General features: G+C 44.1%; 2 protein-coding genes across 3 annotated transcripts in view; one reads left to right on the plus strand and one right to left on the minus strand.

The window, feature by feature from the left end:
- RAB1A (RAB1A, member RAS oncogene family) overlaps nt 1-16,675 on the plus strand; it is a 37,404-nt gene extending 20,729 nt beyond the window's left edge. The window contains exons 2-6 of the mRNA XM_083175760.1: nt 1,742-1,814; nt 4,667-4,762; nt 9,532-9,627; nt 11,288-11,419; nt 12,765-16,675. Coding sequence (XP_083031886.1) covers nt 1,742-1,814; nt 4,667-4,762; nt 9,532-9,627; nt 11,288-11,419; nt 12,765-12,962 — 595 coding nt within the window. The 3' untranslated portion in view covers nt 12,963-16,675. The remainder of the gene's footprint in view (nt 1-1,741; nt 1,815-4,666; nt 4,763-9,531; nt 9,628-11,287; nt 11,420-12,764) is intronic.
- The window catches only part of CEP68 (centrosomal protein 68), a 37,317-nt gene continuing 28,479 nt past the window's right edge, over nt 15,043-23,880 (minus strand). For both annotated transcript variants that reach the window (XM_083175757.1, XM_083175756.1), the window contains exon 6: nt 15,043-15,965. The gene's annotated coding sequence lies outside the window, so the exon portion shown is untranslated. The remainder of the gene's footprint in view (nt 15,966-23,880) is intronic.

The raw sequence follows: 23,880 nt of genomic DNA on the forward strand, positions 1-23,880 counted from the left end.
CCCCGCCGTTGCTGCAGCTCCCTGGCACTCTTCACATGCCATTTATCACATGTGAAAAATAACACTTAAAATACCAAATCGCATGTGAGCCTCCCTGGAAACTGCGAGCGGCTCACAAGGGGGGTTGGATACGACTTCTCCACTCTCAGAAGCCACATAGTGTATGGGGGCTTTATATATGTCCGTTTAGTGGATGGGGGGCTGGTATCTTGGTGTATGGCCACTACTGGTTTCCAGCGGTCAGATAAAACCTCAGATCAACAGAGGTTATCTGACATGGGGGTATATTCAATGACTTTTGCGAGCAGTGTTGACTGCTCGCATGGTCAGTATTCAACTGACCCCCTGCACACGCCGTTTCCCCGTCACTAAGGTTTTGCAGTGATGGGGAAATTGAGTGTGCTGGCGCTAAAACAGCAAGGCTCGCGGCTATATACAGCAGGCTCCCTGCATTAGCCACGAGCCTCGCTGTTCAGGGGAATGACAGCGAGAAATCCCCCAGAATGTGGAATAGAGAGAGCGGCCGGCACGGGGGTTAAACGGCGAGGTCGCTTGTTTTCAGCAATCCCCACCGTTTAACCCCCTCGTCGGCCGTATTGAATACGGGCCCATGTGTGCTCAGCATAAGAAATGAGCCCAATATTCAGGTGACTTGGTGGAAACTATTGTTTTCTCCTATTATTTGTTCAGCTGTATGAACTCTGCTTTACTTTGAGTTGTTGTCACACTTCATTGCACTTTCACCTATTAAATTATATTGTTAACCTGCTCAATTGCTGAAGATGAAGTCCTGCACTTGTTTTAGCTTTAGTTCTATCTGTTGTGTTAGAAACTGCAGAGACCCAGGAAAACGGCTCTTGCAGCCTCCTGGGGTTAAGCAGGGGGGAAGTGGGGGAGCACAGCAAGGAAATATTTTCACGACTAGCCGTGCAGCTTTTTAAAATAAGGCCGTTCTTCCTGTGTAGCCTTAATATTGTAAAGGGGGTGGGGGTGGTTGGACGGATTCTCATTACCATGGTAACCAATACTCGGGATCAAAACAACCGGACAACAAGCTCTTATGCCTGGTATTTTGTAGTTATTTGATGCAGCTTCATTGTGCCTGGCGTAGCATAGTTACTGATGCACCTGCCCTCTTGTGGACAAGGACTTATCTACTCACACTTGCTATACTGTTGACATGTGTTTTTTATGGTGGTCCAATAAGGCTTGGGGTATCCTGGGGCTCAGCTGGCTTTTGTTGAACTTAAGCTCCCCAGCTTGTTGCTTAATTCTGTTTTTCAGAAACTTTCTGCAGGATCTGTGGAGACAAAGGCCACATTCACAAGCTTTTTGGTTGGAGCGTAATAGCTAAAAGTCAATAGATACAGTTGCATTGTTGTAATGTTAATAACTTTAACAAATCTTAAAACTGTCAGTGGACTGATAAAACCAGATTTTACGCCCACAATTTGCAAAAAGTGTCACGTGTATATTTAAGATATATTTATTTATTTTTGTTCTGTAGTATAAGAAGCTGCCTCCTGTTCTGCTTTTATAAATTGATTTGTCGTTTGTTTCACTAATGTTAAACATCCCAGTTCTTACCTGCCTGCCCGTGTGTCAGCCTCCAGCAGTCGGACAGGTGGCATTTTGGACAGAGCTATGGAAATCCTGTCATGTGACTGGGACTCGGGGAAGATGACTGACTTGCTAAGCCTTTCATATTTGTAAAATGTATACCCCCCTCCTCTCTTCGCAGTGACTATTTATTCAAATTGCTTCTCATTGGAGACTCCGGTGTGGGGAAATCTTGCCTTCTGCTTAGATTTGCAGTAAGTACAATTATGATGATGCACTTTTGCGTAAATGTTCACCTTCTTATGCTTACTTTTGTCTTTTTATGTCATTGATGTCCATGTGCATGCCCTTTATCTGTAGGCACACAACTTCTTGTGTGAGTAAAGCTGAAATGAAATAAATAGTAACGTTAAATGGTGAAGAACGGAAGACCTATTTAGTGTCTAAGAGAAGGCAGAGACTGCAAACAGATATATCTGAGAATGAACGAGGAGACTAGCATGATGACGCCAGTCCTTGGGGGGTGACACTCCAGTCTCAGCAGTACCGCTGGGAGGGGGGGGGGGGGGGGGGCATATGAAAGATCTTTATTTAATTTTTCTGTTTAAGAAAATAGTTATGCTATATCGTAAACTGATGCAGGAAAGAAACATCTCTAACTTTGACAGCTGTTGGGCCTGTTTTGTCAATAATGGCCGTGAATTTTCACGACCACGGCCGAATCTCGCCAGTCAACGGGCATTTACGCAGACACGCCCCCCTTTCACCAAGTTGGACATTGAATCCCGCCTGGTGATATGCTGTTGAGCAAAACGAAAACAGGCCAGGGTGACGGCTGTTGGGACGGATCAACAGTCGTGACCCGGTGTTGAATTACCCCCTATGACTCTTATTAAACCATAGTCTTGGTGTGATTATGTTCTACGTCCTGTGCCCACTTGCTAGCACACAGACACTGGTAATACTCAGTAAATAAAGCAGAATTCATACTGCTGTACTTCTATCGTCCATATGATGCTGCCCTGTGTTCCTCCCCTAACTGGGACACTTCGGTGTTAGAACCGGTATGTTTTGTCATAAAAAGAACGATGAAGGGAATAAGGTTTCAGTAGGGAAGGAGGTAACCTGGATCATATTATACTTCAGTAGATCAAGTGCCGGTACAGCTATACATAATTTATAAGGCAAAACGAAAATGTAAGAAAGTAGAAAATTTGGCCACTGCTTCATGTCTGTGGCAAAATACTACAGTCCAAGTAATATATGGTGCAAATACAAGAACACTTTAAGTTGTAGTTGCCGTTTTTATTTTTCATGCCTGCATTTCAATTTAAAGTTTTTATATACTGAAGCTAATAAAGGATGTCAGTTGAGTTTGTGTCCTGCGATCCACAGCTGAAAGAGCAGTCCCTGTACTCTGCACAGCTTCCTGCCCGGCCTCCATGGTAACACATTTCCCAGGTCTATAGATTAGCATTTCCATACAGGTGTCCTTCTGTATGTGTTGGGTTACAGCGACATGTGCTCTGACAAACTGCAGTATGTTGGTTGCCTAAACGTGCCCATACACATTACAATTATTGTGTACAATATTGTATACAATATCGCTTCTCGGTTTTGCGATGAGATCTAGTACAAAAAGTATGTGCAGCACATACTTTACTAGATGTCATCTTATCTCATCGCAAAACCCAGATACGATAATATTGTATTCAATAATTGTAACATGTATGGGCACCTTTAGTTTACTCCCTTTATTCCCTTTTTTGGATGATGATTTACATGTTCGACCAGAACTGCCCTTTGAGCCAGTGACTTAGTTATTACTATTTGATGGCACAATTTCATGTGAACCAAATATTCGTTTCTAAATTGGTATCTGTACAAAATGTAGGTTTGTGCATCAGACACTTTTCGGGTTTTGGATCTGGCTCTCTGCTCATGTTGTGGGTCTGGATTGGCTTTGCCAAAACCACACTTCTGGGTTTTGGATCTGGATATTTTTGGGGAAAAATCATAACTGCTAAAATTACAGAATTTGTGTGGGTTTTTTTTCCGGTCTATTCTGAACACCTCACAATATTATTTTTAGGCCGAAAGGTTGCACCTAGGTAGCTGGATGACTATGCTAAGCGACACAAGTGGGCAGCACAAACACGTGGCACTGCAGTAACAGACAGGATGACAGTTTTGAAAACTATGCCCCAAAGAGCACATAATGCAAAGAAAAGCAGTGTAAGATGGAATTGTCCTTGAGCCCACCCTCCCACCCATATGTTCTATAAATAGGACATGCACAGTTTAACAAACCAATCATTTCAGTGACAAGGTCTGGTTCACGACTGTGGCTGAAGTTATGAGTTTGTTGGGCCCCCACAAATCAAGCTGCCAATGCTCCAAAGAGCACATAATGCAAAGAAAAGAGGCGCAAGATGGAATTGTCCTTCTGAAAAAAACAATGTTGGTGGTGGAGATTGCAGGCGCTAGGCAGGAGAGAATGTCATTGCGTCTTGGTAGGAGCTGACAAAAAGGAGAAGGAGCTGAGGAGGAAAATGAATGCTCATAGAAAGCTGAACAGATGAAGATATACTGGAGTAGGTCAGAAATTAGGTCATAGCTTTGTTGGTTTGTTTGGGCCTCCACAAAACTAGCTGCCAATGCTCCAAAGAGCACATAATACAAGGAAAAGAGGTGCAAGATGGAGTTGTCATTGGGCCCTCCCAACCACCTTTATGATGTTTTAACAGGACATGTCCAGTTTATTAAACCCATTATTTCAGCAACATATTATGTCTCTTATTGACAACCCCGGTTACAGCAGATAGTCTCATTTCAAAATGGCTGCATGGTTCTGCCTGACCTTTGTGCTCACAGGTTACTCCATTGCACTCTGTATTTGCACAGCATCATCTAAAATTGTAAATGAAAATGACAACTAATTAGTCAATTGATATAAAACAATGTCTTAGTGCACTGTCTGTCTCTAGAATGCTTAATAATAAAAATAATTAAACACATTTGCAGTTCTGTTTTCTTAATTTATTCTTTAATCTTGCTTGAAGTATTAAGTGTTATGCTAACGTGCTACATTTCTGTGTTTTTACAGGATGACACATACACAGAAAGTTACATCAGTACAATTGGTGTGGATTTTAAGATCAGAACTATAGAATTAGATGGAAAAACAATTAAACTTCAAATAGTAAGTAATTAGTGTAATTGTTCTGAAGTACAAACTGCTGATTGCTACATTGTTCTAGTTTTGGATGGACAAAATTGGATCATTCATCTGCGGCCAGATCTCTTCCTGTTTTCTCAAAGGGAACAAAAAATAAGATACTTATCAGAATATCAGTACAATGTAAGATATGAATGTGTAGCGAGCTTCTCCCTGTAATCTGGCAGCTTGTTTTAAAATCCCAACCCTCTAGTACAGGGGTAGCCAACTCCAGTCCTCGAGAGCTACCAATAGTTCACATTTTCCAGCTCACCTCGCAGGTGCACTCATTACTGACTGACACATTTTAAAAGATCCACAGGTGGAGCTAATTACTTCACTTCTGATTCTGTGAGGAGACCTGGGAAACGTTAACTGTTAGTAGCTCTCGAGCACTGGAGTTGGCTACCCCTGCTCTAGTATTATGTTCTTTGGTTACAGTGGTGCACAGGACAATGGGGATACAAGGGCATAGCAAGCACCGAGGGCTTACAATCGAATAGGAAAATTAGTTGTGATAAGGAACGAGTGTGGGATGGACAAGATAATGAAATATAATGTTGGTGTATGCATAGTAGGCTTTGCGGAAGTTGTGTTTTTTTGTAGACTGCATTTAGAGTAGAAGGCTTCAGTGGAGCCTGGTAGGGAATTCTATAGATGGCTCGCTGCTGCGAGAGGCCAAAGAGCTGGTTGTAGGAGAGTGGAGATGTGGATCAGACCTTGAGCTAAGCAGTAGGGATGGTGTTAATGGTTAGCATTATTGCCTCACAGCACTGATGTTTTGTGTTGGATTACCACCATGGTCTTTAGCACTAGCTTTTTGTAGGTAACATAGCTTGTATGCTCCACTCGAGCAGGCACTGATGTGAATGCCCAAATGTACTTTGTAAAGCGCAGCGGGATGTGTTAATAAATAACTGTTAATAATAAGCAGGTGGTGTGAGTGTATTTTGAGAGAGAGAGAAAGAGGGCAGAGTCCAGGGCAACATCTACTAAGCAGTGGACTCGGAAGAGGAGTTTGGTTTTGGACTTGTGGAGCAATAGGTTACACTTAGATTTTCTTTTTGAGAACACAGTGAGACAATAACCAGAATGTGATGCTAGAGAACTTGCAGCAAGGTAACAGGAGCAGAGATGGACTTGGGTGTAATCAGCATTGAGGTGTTACAGGAGGTTCAGTGAACAAATTAGTGTACCTATCTGCAGTGAGAGAAGCAGAAGACTTTGAACTAAACCTCGTGGGACCCCAATAGATACTGACGGCGTAGGAGAGCAGGGGTCGGAACTGAAAGGACAGTTGGATCAGTAGTTAACCAAGAAAGAAACAAGGGCCATGGAGTGAAGGGTGTGCGCAAAAGGCGTATTCAGGAGGGTGTCATGCACCAGCCAATCAGCTTCTAACTGTCAAGTGTTTGGAGAGATGACTTTTTAAGAATGGTGATCTGAATTCATGTTAATAGAAAAGTTAAGGAGAAAGTTGTAGTATGAGAGAACTCTCTGGGTGTGGATTGAGCAGTGTAGGAAACGGGATTGTTATCTTGGAGGTAGTTGCCAAATACACCAGGGCTGTGAGGAGAGAAGTAGTTACTGTAAGCCGAAAAGTGAATCAAGTGGCATTGAGAGTGCAGAGTGTATAGCAGAAGTGCAGTAGGTTTACTCGGCAGGTGAGAGGGCTGTGTATGTAGTAAGATTGAAGTATGAATTTACATTGATGGAAGTTGGTGTTGGAATGAGATTCACTCCAGTGTGCAGACACAGTGCGAAACATTACATCATAGCAAGTCTGTGTCATGGTTTGGATTACCAAACTGCATGTGATGGCTGCATTCTGCAGGGTTGAAGAGCATTCTTTTTAAAATATGCAGCTCGTTCATGGTAGAAAGGCAATTGGAGAGAGTCCTCCTGCAGGAGAGAGCTACCGGTGATAGTGTCAGGACACATAGTGTGTGGCTAGGGGAGAGTCCTACTGCAGGAGAGAGCTACAGGTGTTAGTGTCAGGACACATTGTGTGTGGCTAGGGGAGAGTCCTACTGCAGGAGAGAGCTACAGGTGTTAGTGTCAGGACACATTGTGTGTGGCTAGGGGAGAGTCCTCCTGCAGGAGAGAGCTACCGGTGATAGTGTCAGGACACATTGTGTGTGGCTAGGGGAGAGTCCTACTGCAGGAGAGAGCTACAGGTGTTAGTGTCAGGATACAATTGGGTATATTCAATGCTGTTTGGTGAGCGGCACAAAGGTGGTTTGTATGGCGAGGATGGCTTTTTTTTTTTTTTTTAGCAAGAAAAAGCCATCCCTGCCATCCGCTCGCCATATTCTGTGATCTAGGGAAATCCTTGCCGTCAGAGGACGGTGAGGATTCCCCTAAACCTACGAGGTTCACCATTTTGACGGCCTTACTCACTGTTTCCACCTCGCCTCAGAACAGGCGACATGGAAACTGTGAATGCGGGTGGTGAGTTGAATTCTGATGGCGAGCTATCCGCGCTGCTCAACCTCAGCCACTATTTTGTTGTGTAGGAGAGAGCTACAGGTGGTAGTGCCAGGGCATGTTGTGTGTATGCCTAGGGGAGAATCCTCCTGTGGGAGAGAGCTACAGTTGATAGTGCCAGGGCACGTTGTGTGTGCCTGGGGGAGAGCTACAGGTGATAGTGCCAGGGCACGTTGTGTGTGCCTAGGGGAGAGTCGTCCTGGGGGAGAGAGCTACAGGTGGTAGTGCCAGGCAAGTTGTGTGTGCTTAGGGGAGAGTCCTGCTGCGGGAGAGAGCTACAGGTGATAGTGCCAGGGCGCGTTGTGTGTGCTTAGGGGAGGGTCCTGCTGCGGGAGAGAGCTACAAGTGATAGTGTCAGTTTAAGGTTTGCATTGTAGCTGTCAATCAGTACTCCTTCAGTTATGACGATGGAATGTTAGATTGGAATGCAAGTAACTTGCATATGTGAGTATTGCTGGGATAAGTGTGCAGTTGTTGGGGTTGGGAATGTGAGGTACTTAGGGAATGTCCCGGGTGTGCAGAGATGTTTCTAGTAGCCATGCAATGGAGCAGGATATAGGAGGGTCAGCTGTGTGGCTTTCTGTTGGTGAATATTAGTGAGAGATAAGTGGTAGGTAGCTGGGGCGTGTTGAAAGTTAAATAACGATGTGGGAGGGAGGGAAATGCATTTGAAGTGATGGCTAGTGAAACCGTCGGATAATTGCACAAGGTAAATTGTGGCATAATATGGCTGGATATGAATCGGGACCTATTGATCGTGCTGTGTAATCGGAATCACGGTGGTCGAAATACCAACACCGGAATTGGTCGGGATTCCGGTGTCGGTATTTCGACCGCCGGCATATTTTACCATACCCGGAGCAGTTGATACAGGTGTATGTCTGAGCAGAAGTGGAGACTTCTCGCCCCCTGGCTGTGGTACTGGAGTAAGCAGGCTGTGTAGCTAGTAAATTGTGACTGACCTTCAGAACTCTGTACTAGCCACACGTGGATCCGGTATGAAATGCAGACGCCGGAATCCCGACCACCACAATGCCGACAAGGGGGGGGGGGGGGGGCGTGGATCGCCCCTTTCGCGGGTTCGCAGCGCTCGCCACTATTTTATTCTCCCTCTATGGGTGTCGTGGACACCCATCGAGGGACAAAGTGCCGGCATTGCGACGGTTGGTATTTCGACCGCCGGCATATTGATCGCATCCCCCATGTATAAGCGGCTGCTCTGTATTATCTGCCATCTACATGCGGCCAAGTAGTAGCGCTGTATATCATGGAGAATGTGGACGCCAGTGCAGCCCCAGCAATGAGCTCTTTAGTGTGGTGCATTCTACTGTTACTGTTATGCTCTGAAGGTCTGTGAACCTATTGATTAGCAATGAGTGTGGGTGACGTGTCTACAAATAATGGATGCGTTCTGCACATACTTTATAGCCATGTAGCGAGAGTATGTAGTTGCATGTAGGCACAAATACAATATTTCTGTGTTTATTTGTTAAAGCTATCCCAGTCAGCCCAGAGCAGGATGTTTGCTCAGATCTAGGACCTAACCACACTTTCTATTTTACTGTAATGGTCCGTGTGGCCTGAAAAGCTGTCTGGGTGTTTCCGTGGCACTTGTTTGCTTTGTACACCTTGTCCAGTGTATTCCTGAAGAATCTTTGCAGGGTCATTTTTGTTTCCGTCGCACCACTTAAGTTTCTCTGCCGCAGACAGTGACCTCACATTTTTAGATCTATTTAATGTTCTATGTCCTAGTGAGAGCACAGTCACCTGATGGATTTGATAGATCTTTCTACTTCCAGTGGTGCTATTTATTTTGCTTTTAAACTGCAAAGGAGAATGCTGCATTCCCCTGAGCTAGAGTGCAGAGTATCCAAACCCTAGCGTTCTGGGTGACACGTCAAAAGAAATGTACGAAGTATGTTTCTATATCTTTGCTATTGCTGTCCATGTGTAATTGTAGCCTGTTCATGCAGTCCATTGTTAGTTGCCCGGAAGAGCCATAGGGTGGCAGTATAGGTCTGGCAGTCTTTGCTCTGTACGGATACAGTTAACCTGCAAAGGCGCACACGGAGCCGAACCAAGTCCTATTCCCACGCCTGTTCTCTTACGGCATCTATTAAATTGTGATCCCAAAAACTTCTTATATAAGGAAAGCAGTATTAGATGGAGCGGTTGTTTTTTTTTTTTTTTTTGATATCCAAGTTCAATTCTCCATTTGTGTATTTCCCATATAAATATACTAAACACAGATCTCTTCCCCCTCACAGTGGGATACAGCCGGCCAGGAAAGGTTCCGAACCATCACATCCAGTTACTACAGAGGCGCTCACGGCATCATTGTGGTGTACGACGTTACAGACCAGGTAGGCTTCTTGCCAGGGGTTCGCCTGGTACTTCTTAGTGCATAGACTAAATGGCATCATCACTGCTATAAATGCATTTCATTCCCTGAGCAGGGGGACGATTTGTAGCAGTAGCTGACAGATAACTGGTCCACTTTTCTATAGATTTGACCAATAAAACCAAGAACAATTGTTGCAGTTTTGTGTTTCTCATAGGGGGGAATTTACGAAGATAGGAATTCTATTTCACATAGGGTGTTGCTTTGGGCAATCAATCAGAATCAACTTATTTATATAGCTTCTAGAACAGTGGTAGCCAACCCTAGCCCTCGAGAGCTACCAACAGTTCACATTTTCCAGACAACCTAGCTGCTGCACAGGTGCACTCGTTAATCACTGACACATTTTAAAAGATCCACAGATGGAGCTAATTATTTCACTTGATTCTGTGGCAGACCTGCAAAACATGCACTGTGTGGGGTCCTGAGGACTGAGTTTGAGAACCTGTATACTAGAAGATTATCTATCTCTGTCTGTCTGGTTGCCATAGCAACATCCCATGTGAAATAGAATGCCCATTATTACATTTCCCCCATAGAATCTAACAAATCGAACTTTCTGCCCATCTTCTATATATGTACGCTCTCCCTTCTGGGGTGTGCAGCTACAGAGTGTTTGAAATATAACAGCCGTCCTATATTTGCACATAGCATTTTTTCTTTGAGGCTGGCCAGTTAGATCCTTTATATAAGCAAGTTAGAGGAGCGAAGCTATAGATGTTGAGAATTCTGGATTGTAGAGAAAAAAGAAAAGAATGGTATGACCATGTTACATCTGTACAGGGCCCATATTCCCAGAGGGAATGCTTCCCACTTTCAGACTCAGACGGCCTTCCCGTGCTGTACAGAGACTCTGGGGTCAATCCTATTGTACATGGAGAGTGCGATGTGCAGTTGCCATGGCATTTTAATACCGGCAACCAAACTTACACCCTTCCACTGCTTAAATCAGCCTGAATTTGTGTAAAGTTTGAAGCCTTATGGGACAGTGAGCACTTTTGTGCTAATCTGGACTGCCGTAAAGTGCTGCCACAATGACTCGTACCCACATAATCATTGCGGACAAAAGGATTGAGACCCCCTCAATTAGATCACGGATCTTACACATACAGGGTCCTGCGGTTCCCAATATACTCCGCACTTGCTCTGCATATACAAGAAATCGGTTCTACCCCACGGAGAGCTTTTAAACTTATTTAACTATTTTGGATACTAATACTAATGGTGGATTGATTACGGGACCCCGATGCTTAAGATGCTGGCTGTCAGGAGACTGACGGTGGCATCCCTTGTTTTAAATTTTTTTTTTTTTTTTTAACCCTAAGACTCCCTCCTTAGTGTCAAACCCTAACACCACCCTGCAGCCTAACCCTCCTTGGCATACTTACTTTATTTGGACGGCTTTATTTTGAGTAGTCTGGATTCCCAGCGCCGGTGTTTCGACTGCAGACATCCTGAGCGCCACCATTGGTATACATTGTAAAATACTGTTTTCTAATAGCAAAGCCGGTTCCTTGACAGACATGTCTTACAGTGAAATGCTGCAGGCCATTCGACAAGTGTTTACACAGCAGGTGTATAGGAAATGTATATGATTTGTGAACTTGTTTCTACTTTTTCAGGAATCCTTCAACAATGTAAAGCAATGGCTTCAGGAGATAGATCGTTATGCCAGTGAAAATGTTAACAAGTTGTTGGTAGGGAACAAATGTGACCTAACTACAAAGAAGGTAGTGGACTACACAACAGCAAAGGTGAGTGCTGGTCTGTTCCCGCAGTTCTCTCTCTGCATTCTACTGAATCTTATAAATGCAAGGTATTACTCTAATGTATAGCTATGGGAGGGGAAGACGTTCACTATTCTGGTTACATCCCGACATTGATTAGTATGCTGGGATGCTGAATGGAAGTATACTGGGGGTGTGTGTGTGTTAAGTTTAGGTACTAGGGGGGACTTGACATTAGAGGGATTGGGAGGTTAGGCAGCTGGGAGGGTGAGGTTATTCAGCGTTGTAGGCACTAGCAGGGATTGTTAGGCTGTGGTGGTGGTGGGGGGTTGTATCTATTTAAAGCAAAGAAATGAAAGCAGTACTTGTGTATTATCTGGGCGCCCGATGTTGAAATTGTATGCTACTACCGAAAGCATGCGTACGCGTCCTCCGACCTTTTCATACCCCCACTATCCACGTCGGCGTTGAGTTGATTTTATATAGTGTGGCGAGCGCACCGAGCCCGAAGCGTGGCGAGTGGACGCGTATTACTTCACATGTAATTCGCAGGGCTCGTTGTGCTTCGGGCCCGGTGGCTCGCCACACTATATAAAATGAACTACGCGCCGACGTGGATAGTGGGGGGAAGAAACAGTCGGAGGACGCGTACCGCTGCGCTCGCCACTCTTCGGGTTGGCGTTGATAGTGGGGTGGCGTTAACAATGGGGGGCATTTAGTTATCAGGGTGGGTATACAATTAAAAATGGGGTCTGGGGGGCCATTTCACATATGAAACAGGCATCTGGGTGCCTGTACATATAAAAATCGCATCGCATGCAATATGATTGTATGCGATACAACGTGATTTTATGATGAAAAATATCGGGTGCCCAGATAACACACAAGTACCATCAGAGCTTTACATTGGCTTTATCCTATGTAGCAGGGACTGTGACCTGTATTTAATTTTTTTTGTTTATGTGATTTTTACACTTGCTCACATTAATTTACTTGGTTATACTTCATGCTTGTTATGCATAGAATGGTTTGGTATAGTGATCAACATTCATAAGTTCTTCAGTCAGAACAGTGCTTCATGATGTCAAACCCAGCAAGCAGACATGTAACTTGTGCAATCTGCAGCATTGTAACAGTGTTGGCTTTACAACTTTAGTTTTGATGCTGCCCACGATCGGTTCAAAGACCTAAATGCTAACAGGGCTTTCGGTACCCATCAATGCAATAGTTGTAAATGAAAAATAAACCCGTGGTAACTGCAGCCTGCTGTTAAATAAACCTGGACAATCAAGTAGTTGTAAGGTGACCACTCGGATTTACTTTTAACTTGTTTCACTTGCAATAACACGTGCCTCCTGTCTGTCGTTCTCAGGAATTTGCTGACTCCCTGGGAATTCCGTTCTTGGAAACGAGTGCGAAGAATGCGACAAACGTAGAGCAGGCCTTCATGACAATGGCCGCCGAGATCAAAAAGCGAATGGGTCCTGGAGCTACAGCCGGCGGTTCAGAGAAGTCCAACGTCAAAATCCAGAGCACTCCAGTCAAGCAGTCCAGCGGAGGTTGCTGCTAAAAACAGCCTGCTCCACCCTCCTAAACAGCCCCATTCCCTCCTCACAGCAGTGAAATCTCAATCTGAACCTAAGTGACAAAGCAAAAATTGCCTGAATTGTACTGTATGTAGCCGCACTACAGCAGAATCTTACTGTCTCCCCAAAGGTCAGCGATTGTAAACTCAATACTGACTTTTTTTTTTATGCCCTTGACTCAAGACCGCTAACTTCATTTTCAGAATTGTTTTAAACCTTTTTTTTTTTCCTCCCCCCCACCTCACATGTGCTGCTCTCTCAATGTCTGTAACCTTTGTTGCTTTACTAATACCAGACTGTCCCCCCCTGTGGTTGTTTAAGATCTCTATTCACCCCCTCACCCATTTATTTTTGCTCTTTCAATTGGCATGTTTAGGAGTCGGGTTTAGTCTTCTGAAGATGAAGTTCAGCTATTTTGTATCAAACCGCACAACAGTGTCTGTCGGTTTCCATGCATCAATAAAGTTTAGTGAGATGTTCTATGTAAGATCTGATTTTGCTAGTTCTTTTCTTGTAGAGTTATAAATGGAAAGATTACACTATGACTGGCCCTCCCTTGGTTGCCAGGGGCTTCAGAAGAGAGCCCCTCTGTCAACAAGAAGCGTGACGTTTCTAAATACCCTGCATATAATTTGTGGCTGCAGAACATTGTGACTTGTTGCACAATATGTAACAAACAACTGAAGAAATGTTTAATAAATATTGTACTTATTGGAAGTAATATCAAACTGTATGGTGATAAGTATTGTCTTAATTTGTCTAGTAATGGGGGAAAATGAAGGTATTTAGTATTTTCGGCCAACACTGCCCTGCATGTAATTGAAGTTTACATATTGGGGGTATCTCGTCTGCAAAACTAACAAGTGCTTAACTAACCTAATCAATTGCAACCACTATATTGTTTCAATTGTGTAAAAAGTAATACAAGGCAAGTAGATTCATTAGAAAATTGTACAAGGGAGAATCCTTAGTGAATGTATAGTGTTTTCCCTATTTTAATCATTCAGAAGTACAGTTTCCTTGGAGATATAATTGGTTTTATTTAGATTCTGCAGAAGTGTACAGCAGTGCAAGTGTGACGGTGATGTCCTTTTGCCATGAAGTTTATCTATGCTGTTTCAGTTTATATATATATATATCCCCCCCCCCCCCCCCCCCCTCCATTTAAAGTACACCCTTTGTGTGTACACCAGTGGAGGCAGCCATGGGTCTTAACCCATATTCATGTGAATGCAACCCACACAATGGCAGCCCCCACGGCTAGGGGACAAGTACACTTTAATCGTTCTACTTTATTCAATAAGTTTGTACCCAACACCTAATGCCAGCTAAGTCCCAAGCTTGAAATGGCAAATACCTTATATGAAATAGTAAGCTCGCAGAAAAAAAAAAATCACTGTATTAAATAGAAAATACACAACTTGTGTTCAACAGTGGTTTCTACGATTGGTTTATCGGTCCTATCTAATGTATATAGCAAATTTCTTTGGAAGGAGTATAAATCTGCTAACTTATGCTACCTATATAGGTTGAAAATTGGAAACCCGTGTGTTTGTCTTTAATGAAAATAAAACTTGTTAACACTGAATGTGTAGTGAGACTTGGTCGTGACAGACTCCTCCGGAACTCTATTCTCCTCTATGTAACCATGCCTCTAACTGTATAATATCCATTAACTGAGTGGGTGTAGGACTCTGCACAGGTCATGTGACTCCTTCATTGCGTGTTGGGTGACTATGATATAAGGTGAAAGTGGTGTGCGAATCACTGATATTAACCATTTTCCTATTCATAACTTAGTTTGCGTGTTTCTTTTCACACTTTATAGTGGTCACATCTGCTCATAGCTAGTTCTGGCCTTTCAATGAGCCCAGTGTTCACTTCATTGAAAGGAAAGAATTCATTAATCTATAGAGGATTCCAGGTCACAGGACTTCATTGTCTCTGTTTTAGATTATGGGCTGAGCCAGTCACTGCTGCATAAAGATGTGGAGTAATTGGACACGCCTCTTTATTCAAGATTACCTTCTGAGCCCGCCCATGAGTACACAGGAACACTCGGTATTAAAGTATATTACTTTTAATAGTTATCATAAAAAATAAACCATTGAAATACAGATACAAACAAATATAAAATGTATAAGGTAGTATGTAAATGAATACACTTTAACTGCTGCAATTTCATAACACATCAAAATAGCAATTATAGCACGACTTAATGTGGTCAGGCCTCATCAACAGTGCATTATAGAGTTCAGATGTGTCCATACTGAATACAGTGCATGTCAAATAGGGATTCATTCTTTTTGGAGACATAGATCAGTGGTTCTTAACCTCGGTCCTCAAGGACCCCTGACAGTTCATGTTTTCCAGGTCACCCGGCAGGTGCACTCTTTATTCACATTTTAAAAGATCACTGGTGGATCTAATTATTTCACCTGTGATTCTGTGTGGGGACCTGGAAAATGTGCACTATTGGGGCCCGAGGTTGAGAACCACTGACTTCTCAAACTGAAATCAGGACAAGGACTGCCAGAAAATATGCCATGTTCCATTTATGGCTAAACAAGTGTTCATTGTAAATGCCGTGTACTCTCCATAAGGATCTAGCATTCCTATTTCAAATTGTGTTTGATGCTTTGGCCCCCACCCATCAGTACGACATATACCTGCGGTCTGAAGAGTTAATCCAAAACACTTTTGTTGTACCCTGGGGTCATGTTTGTGAAACTACTGCATTTAAAAAAAGATTTTTTGGCCATCTCACTTTGGTAACGATGACGAGTCAGAAAACGCTCTCCAACTGGAGCAGGTAGCTGTATAGATCATACGGTATCTTCCTATGTACCTAGCGGAGGTACGGTGGGGAGAAATGCTTATTTAACTGAGTGCACTTTACCTTAAATTATTTATAGTAATAAACCATTCCAAACCAGAACATTAGGCTTTTATATTGATTGTCCTATTCCTCCTCCAAGCTGCATCATCTGAGGCAAAAAGAAAAAAAAGAACTGGTTCAACTTTTTCTTCACTTTTTAGTTATTACAGTATATTGAATATTTAGAATTTCATTACTATATAAACGATGGAATGTAAGAACTGAACAGTTAAACCTGTATGTTGACCCCCCTAGAAAATCAATAATTATGTTTAGAAACTGTAATGAATTCTTGTTACAGGTAATGAGGAACAATGTATAAAATACTGAATGTGTAGCTGTTAATCTGTTCACTAACTAGTTATCTGTTTTCAATTTCAAGATTTCATTGTCTACAAGTTTGAAAAGCGCCATTTTTTTTTTTGCTTTATATGTAAATTGTATAGTAAAACCTGGCATTATGGCCGGATGGATTATTACCAGCAGCGCAGTTTGCATGAGTGGCCTTTTTTTCTCCCCCCTCCCCCAAAAGTCTGTTTGGCTTTTTTTTTTTCTTCGTCTGTAAATGATCTTTGCAGCAACCGATTTGTGTTGCATTGGATTGCCATTACGTCACGTACAGGAGCTATTATCAATCCTCTCATGCACCACCAATGTTGTCTACCATACCTGTCCGTCATCTCTCACGTTCTTTAGACTGTATGACTTTGAGTAGGGACTCCCTAAACTGAATGTGCTTGTGTAAACCAGTATCTATTGTTCCTTGTACTGTTCCATCTATGTATACAAGCTGTCATATAATAAAAAGATGAAAACTGGTATATTTGCTAGTGCCATATAATTCTATAACCTTTTATTTTGGTCCAAATGGTACGGCAAAAGCCTCCCATTCGGAAGGGAATGGTCAATATATGCCCTTGGATTCCTGCGATAACCACGTGAGAGTGGGTACTTTGCAAAACCAATGGTGTATGCGATCTAAATAGTATGTGTTTGGGACTCTTTTCAATCTTAAGCTCGCCATACATCTACAGATTGATTGGCAGATCTGGCTGGTTGGAACAAAAACCTGGTAATGGATGAGAGCAAATGACAGTTGACCATTTGCTTTGAAATGCCGGAAAACTGCCAAAAACCAGGCTTTTGTTCCAACCAGCCAGACCTGACAATCAATCTGTAGATGTATGGCCAGCTTAACTGAAGCCTATAAATGATCACAAAACAAAGATGGATGTGAAGACTAAAGGGGCACTTGTCAGAATGGACCTGGGTACTGGGGGGGGGGGGGTGGTGGTGTTAATTAACTACAGCCTCTAAAAGTATAAAGTGGTAATGTTGTTATAGCAACCAATCAGATTCTAGCCATCATTTCTCTACTGCTTCCTAGAAAAATAAGACAATCTGATTGCTATGGGTAACATTATGTAACACTTTTTGAAGCCTTTGTAAATGTATCCCCTGGTTTTGGAATGGTGGACTTGTGAACAATGTGAGACACGTAATATCTGGTCAAAGGATCTACAATGTCTCGATCGACCACGCTTAGTCTAGTTCAGGGGTAGCCAACTCCAGTCCCCGAGAGCTACCAACAGTTTAGATCACCTGTCTGGGGATCGGGTGCACTCATTACTGACTGACACATTATAAATGATCCACAGTTGGAGCTAATTACTTCACTTGTGATTTCTGTGAGGAGACCTGGAAAACGTTAACTTGACACTCCAGCTGTTGAACTACACATCCCAGCATGCCATGCATCAGTTTTAGCATGGTCAAATAGTAAAACGGATGCAGGGCATGCTGGGATGTGTAGTTCAACAGCTGGAGTGTCAAGGTTAGCCATCACTGTGCTATACCATAACTGACATACATAGCTAGATTACCATGCATTTTTTTTTATCATTCAACATTGAGTAAAGTAAAACATAGCGTATTCCTCTAAAGTAAAGCCGGCCATACATCTACAGATCGATTGACAGATCTGGCTGGTTGGAACAAAATCCTGGTAATGGATGAGAGCATATGACAGTTGACCATTTGCTTTGAAATGCTGGAAAACTGCCAAACTGTCATTCAGATATTGCCAGGATTTTGTTCCAACCAGCCCAATCTGACAATCGATCTGAAGATGTATGGCCAGCTTAAGCCAACCCATGGCATTGTCTTTTCCAGTGTTAAGAAATGTAAAGATCATATTCAGTCCTATTGTTCAGACCTAAATGTTCCGAGAGACTACCATACAAGCTATGAGAAGTGTTAAGGTGAAAAGTTTAGCAATTGAATTTAGTTTATGACTAGCCATTAACTTTACTCGTAAATGAACTTTATGTAAGGGTGTATTGCCAATCCAATTTGTGTGATTAAAAAGATACTTCAGAAATTGCCTTAAACCTTTGCAATGATAGCAAATGGCGATGACAGATAACCACTTTCTGGCCATCAAGCGTCCCATGAGCCTGACCTTTCCATACATGGACATAACTATTAGTGTGTCCAACTGCTGAGTATGAGACCTCTATTGGGCATGAGAAGTCAACAGAACAATAACTGGTGTTCCGTTGCAGTGACGCAGTGGCAATAATTACACAATGTAAAGCTACCTGTAAAACTTTGCAGTACTAATATCTATAGCAGTGGTAGCCAACCCTAGCCCTCGAGAGCTACCAACAGTTCACATTTTACAGACAACCTAGCTGCTGCACTCATTAATCACTGACACATTTTAAAAGATCCACAGATGGAGCTAATTATCTCACTTGTGATTCTGTGAGGAGACCTGCAAAACATGCACTGTTGGTAGCTCTCGAGGACTAGGGTTGGCTACCCCAGATCTATAAAGTGATAATACTGAAGGCAATTCCTCACTGTTTCAGTGTCATAAGCTAAAGCATGACAAATCGGTTTGGCATTGTTACATACTGTGCCAGGAATTAACATTGCCTATTCCAAGTAAGGAAAATGGAAAAGAAATCCCTACTTTGTCTTGAAAAGCTCCTTATAAAGTTGGTTATCCTGAAACCTGTAAAATGTGGGAAAGCCAAGGAAGTGGCTTACATGGAAGAGTGCTTCTAAAGGTCCATACCAGTATGTATGGACAACGATGATCCGGGGGGGGAGGGGGGGGAGGAGGATGGGGGGGGGAGGGGGGGGAGGAGGATGAGGGGGGGAGGATAAGCAGCTCCAGGCATACATACTGAGCGGCTTTCCCCCTGCCCGGCACCGTCAGCGGGGGGGCTATGCAAAGCCATCCTCAAAGCTGCTCATCTGCTGGTATTACCAGCAGATGAGCGTCATTCCCAGTGATAATGGGGAGCACGTATCACCACTCATTGCTGAGCCATACACACTGGGAAGCTTGCTGAAAGCCGCTCAAACTTGCTGTTTTGAGTGGCTTTTAGCACAAAATTGCCCAGTATGTATGGGCCTTTACTAGCATTTTCCATGTCCCAATCTGAATTTAGGCAGTGTGCACAATGCTTTGGTAACAATGGCCTAAGAGAGTCTAGTGTTCTGCACAATGCTTGGATTTATCACTTTGCTGTAGTACATATTACTCAACTGAAGAGAACCACAGCTGAGTGACTTTATACTGATAGAAGTTGAAGGGTACAAAAAGATGCATCTGTTACTGGTATAGGTGTTAGAGGCTTATTATTTTGGCTTGCTGTTGTAAGCCAGGAATCCCAGTTAAATCAGATGTAAAAATCTCACTGACTCCCTCTTCCTCTACTGGTCACCCACTGCTGTGTTGCATGTTGTGAACTTGGGGTGGAGGAGGAGGAGGAGGAGGGCCTAAGCTTACTTACAACTTCTTCTGCATTTCAGAGTGAATGTTTTAAGGCAGTGGTTCCCAAACTGTGTTCCTAGGCGCACAGATTGTACATTGTAAGCTCCTCAGAGCAGGGCCCTCTTCCCTCCTGTTGTCAAAGCTCTTTTCTCTTCACATTTCACTCAGAGCTCTCCCATACTCAAACACTCAGTGACCATCTTCGTCCGCATAATCATCTCCATCATTGGCCACAAGCCTCTAGTAGTACGTTGATCAAGTCCTCGCTACTTACATATAAGTTGTAATGTGTATTGAACTGTGGTGCTCTTTTTACCTGTACCCTTTTTTGTTATTTATTTACTGTAATGTTAAGTTTTGTCTCCCTGTACTGGTTCTTTGTACAGCGCTGCAACACACTTGTTGCGCCTTATAAATAAAATTATAATAGGCACCTACAGGTAGCACTGGGTTGGTGGTCCTGGACTATTTAAAATTATTTGATGAATGTAATAGAAAAAAAATATATGGACAAACAGAAGCAAGTGCTGTCCCTCATCACATCACTGAACCTAAGGGTGACCTAAAGACAATTTACTTTAAATTAATAGGACTATTTTGGCCTAGGGGTGCCATGAAAATAATTTTGATACTCTAGGGTAGGCATGTCCAAACTATGGCCCTCCAGCTGTTTTGAAACTACAATTCCTATCACGCCTTGCTCCAGTTTTGCGATCGGGAAATGCTAAAACTATGGCAAGGCATGCTGGGATGTGTGGTTTCACAACAGCTGGAGCGCACAGTTTGGACATGACTGCTCCAGGATGCTGTAAATTAAAAAAAAGTTTCAGGACCTTTATCCTATACATTAAAGGGTTAACACTCCTCATCTCTATGGGAGAATCTAAAGGCCCACATACATTAGGCCGACTTGTCCTAGGGACAAGTCGGACCCAATTCTCCTGCGAGACGCCCGGCAGCTCCCCGGGAAGCTCACATACAATGTGGCACTTGATGTGCCATTTTTTACATGTGATAAATCCCATAAGATTTATCACATAAAATAAACCAGGGAGCTGCTGGGTGGTGAGGAGCAGGGGGGGGGGCGGGGGGTTCACCAGCGGTGCCGGTGAGCAGCGGCAGCAGTGGGGGCTGGCAGCAGCATCTCTGGGTGCCGTGGGGGATGCCTGTGACAGTGGGGCGGGCGGCAGTGATAATCACCGTGCTCTCACTGTGCAGCTTGCTGGCAGCAGCATCTCTTCTTGCAGCAGGGCAGTGTTGCAAGTAAGGGGGTACGGCGTGGTACGGAGTACATGTAAGAAATATGTTGCAGGTACGCAGTACCACTTACCCCATACCCACTGTCAGTTCTATTTTTATTTTAAGTCTAAATATAATGCATCCGCAGCCCGCCCACCCAGTGTTATGATTGGTGCTGTATGCAGCTACCGGCTACTGCTGATTTAGCCTGTCACATTGACAGACATCAGTGGCGCCAACAGCATGAAGAGCAGGCTCCACAATTGTAAGCACAAGCTGCCCGGCTCTCCCCCAAGCAAGAGCCAACCCACCCCCAGTCATTCCCTGTTTCTCATTCCCTGTCTCCTGATGCCACGCCACTATTGTCATTTAGGGGGAAATTTACCAATATGAAAAACCTAGTTTTTCGTATTGGTATTTTCCCTACGACTGCATACGACTGTTTAAGTCGTATGCAAAGTCGTGTTCCGGAGGATCAGTTACAAAGCAGTCATATACGACTGCTTTGTAACCCTCCGATGTCGTAGGAATTCGTATTAGCAGCCGTATATACGGCTGCTAATACGAATTATTTGTAGGCAGTCTGCACGGATCAGTCAGATCCGTGCAGGCTGCAAGGTGTAAAAAAAAATTAAATAAAAAAAAAAAACGGCGTGGGGTCCCCCCCCGCAGCCGAAACCAGCACCAGGCTGACAGAGGCTGGAGCCGGTAATTAAAAATCAGGGAACCCGACAAATAGGGGTTCCCTGATTTTTAACAACCAGCCCCAGGCTCCTGCTCTGGGGCTGGTTCCCAAAATACGGGGGACAAAATGAGTAGGGGTCCCCCGTATTTTAAGAACCAGCCCCAGGCAAAACCAGCCAGCAGGGTAATGCCACAGCCGGGGGGAGACTTTTTATGCAAGTCCCCCCGCCCAAAGCATTAACCCTACCGACCAGTCAGCCTGGCCAGGGGCCCTGGGGACCCCCCCAATAAAGGGGTCCCCCCCTCCAGGACTTACCTGACCAGGCTGAAGCCTGGTGCTGTCCTCGATGCCCCTGGGCGGTGGGCATCGAGCTGATAGCGGTGTAAAAAATAGAACAAACTATTGTTTTTTACTGTGGCACTACAAGTGCCAGCAAGCCTCCCCAGCAAGCTGGGACTTGGAGAACCACAAGTCCCAGCCTGCTGGGCATTAAAGGGCCCGCTGGGTCTTGTAGTGCCACAGTAAAAAAAAATAGTTAAATAAAACACACTGACACCCATTTTAAATAAAAGTTTAATACACACATTACATACATACTGATACTTACCTTTCTTGATCCCGTAGGTAGCCCTGGTCCTGATGTCCTGTGTCGTCCTCCAGGTCCATGTCGACGGTCCGCGTCATCCTCCAGGTCCATGGCGGTGTCCGGGTCTGAAGAAATCCATGTTGGAGCTGTGGAAGGAAATCCTACTCACCTGGTCCTGCGCTGAAGAAGTCTTCTCTTGATCCGACGTAATCCAGGTAATCTTCACAGCTGTCGGCGCTCCCCGCTGTCTCCGCATCGCGCTGAGGAGAGATGCTGAGATGTTTCATATTCGGCGCCTCTCCTCAGACTGAATTCTATTGGCCGCCTAGCAGGCCAATCAGGAGCCGAGAAAGTCGGCTCCTGATTGGCCTGCTAGGCGGCCAATAGAATTCAGTCTGAGGAGAGGCGCCGAATATGAAACATCTCAGCATCTCTCCTCAGCGCGATGCAGAGACAGCGGGGAGCGCCGACAGCTGTGAAGATTACCTGGATTACGTCGGATCAAGAGAAGACTTCTTCAGCGCAGGACCAGGTGAGTAGGATTTCCTTCCACAGCTCCAACATGGATTTCTTCGGACCCGGACACCGCCATGGACCTGGAGGACGACACGGACCGTCGACATGGACCTGGAGGACGACGCAGACAGCCGACATGGACCTGGAGGACGACGCAGGACATCAGGACCAGGGCTACCTACGGGATCAAGAAAGGTAAGTATCAGTATGTATGTAACGTGTGTATTAAACTTTTATTTAAAATGGGTGTCAGTGTGTTTTATTTAACTATTTTTTTTACTGTGGCACTACAAGACCCAGCGGGCCCTTTAATGCCCAGCAGGCTGGGACTTGTGGTTCTCCAAGTCCCAGCTTGCTGGGGAGGCTTGCTGGCACTTGTAGTGCCACAGTAAAAAACAATAGTTTGTTCTATTTTTTACACCGCTATCAGCTCGATGCCCACCGCCCAGGGGCATCGAGGACAGCACCAGGCTTCAGCCTGGTCAGGTAAGTCCTGGAGGGGGGGGACCCCTTTATTGGGGGGGTCCCCACTCCCCCAGGGCAGGCTGACTGGTCGGTAGGGTTAATGCTTTGGCCGGGGGGACTTGCATAAAAAGTCTCCCCCCGGCTGTGGCATTACCCTGCTGGCTGGTTCTTAAAATACGGGGGACCCCTACTCATTTTGTCCCCCGTATTTTGGGAACCAGCCCCAGAGCAGGAGCCTGGGGCTGGTTGTTAAAAATCAGGGAACCCCTATTTGTCGGGTTCCCTGATTTTTAATTACCGGCTCCAGCCTCTGTCAGCCTGGTGCTGGTTTCGGCTGTGGGGGGGACCCCACGCCGTTTTTTTTTTTATTTATTTATTTAATTTTTCAATTTTTTTTTACACTGAAGCCTGCACGGATCTGACTGATCCGTGCAGGCTAAAACGCAAATACGACATGAAAATGGTGTTCTATTTTCCTGTCGTATTTGCGTGGGTGTTTTACACCACTAAGCAGCCGTATTATCAGTACGGCTGCTTAGTAAATCAGAAACCACCATTCTTTTGAATGGTGATTTCTGTCGTATTCTATCGATGGTGTAGACATTCGTATTTGTAAATACAAATACGAATGTTCCATCTTTAGGACTACGAATTGTTGTATTTTTGGGATTGTAAATCCCGAAAATACAAATTCGTAAAAAAAGGTGTATTTCTCCCTACGAATACACCTTTTTTCTACGAATCCA

This window comes from Crinia signifera, chromosome 3 (assembly GCF_055691185.1).
Source record: "Crinia signifera chromosome 3, ASM5569118v1, whole genome shotgun sequence".
NCBI lineage: Eukaryota > Metazoa > Chordata > Amphibia > Anura > Myobatrachidae > Crinia > Crinia signifera.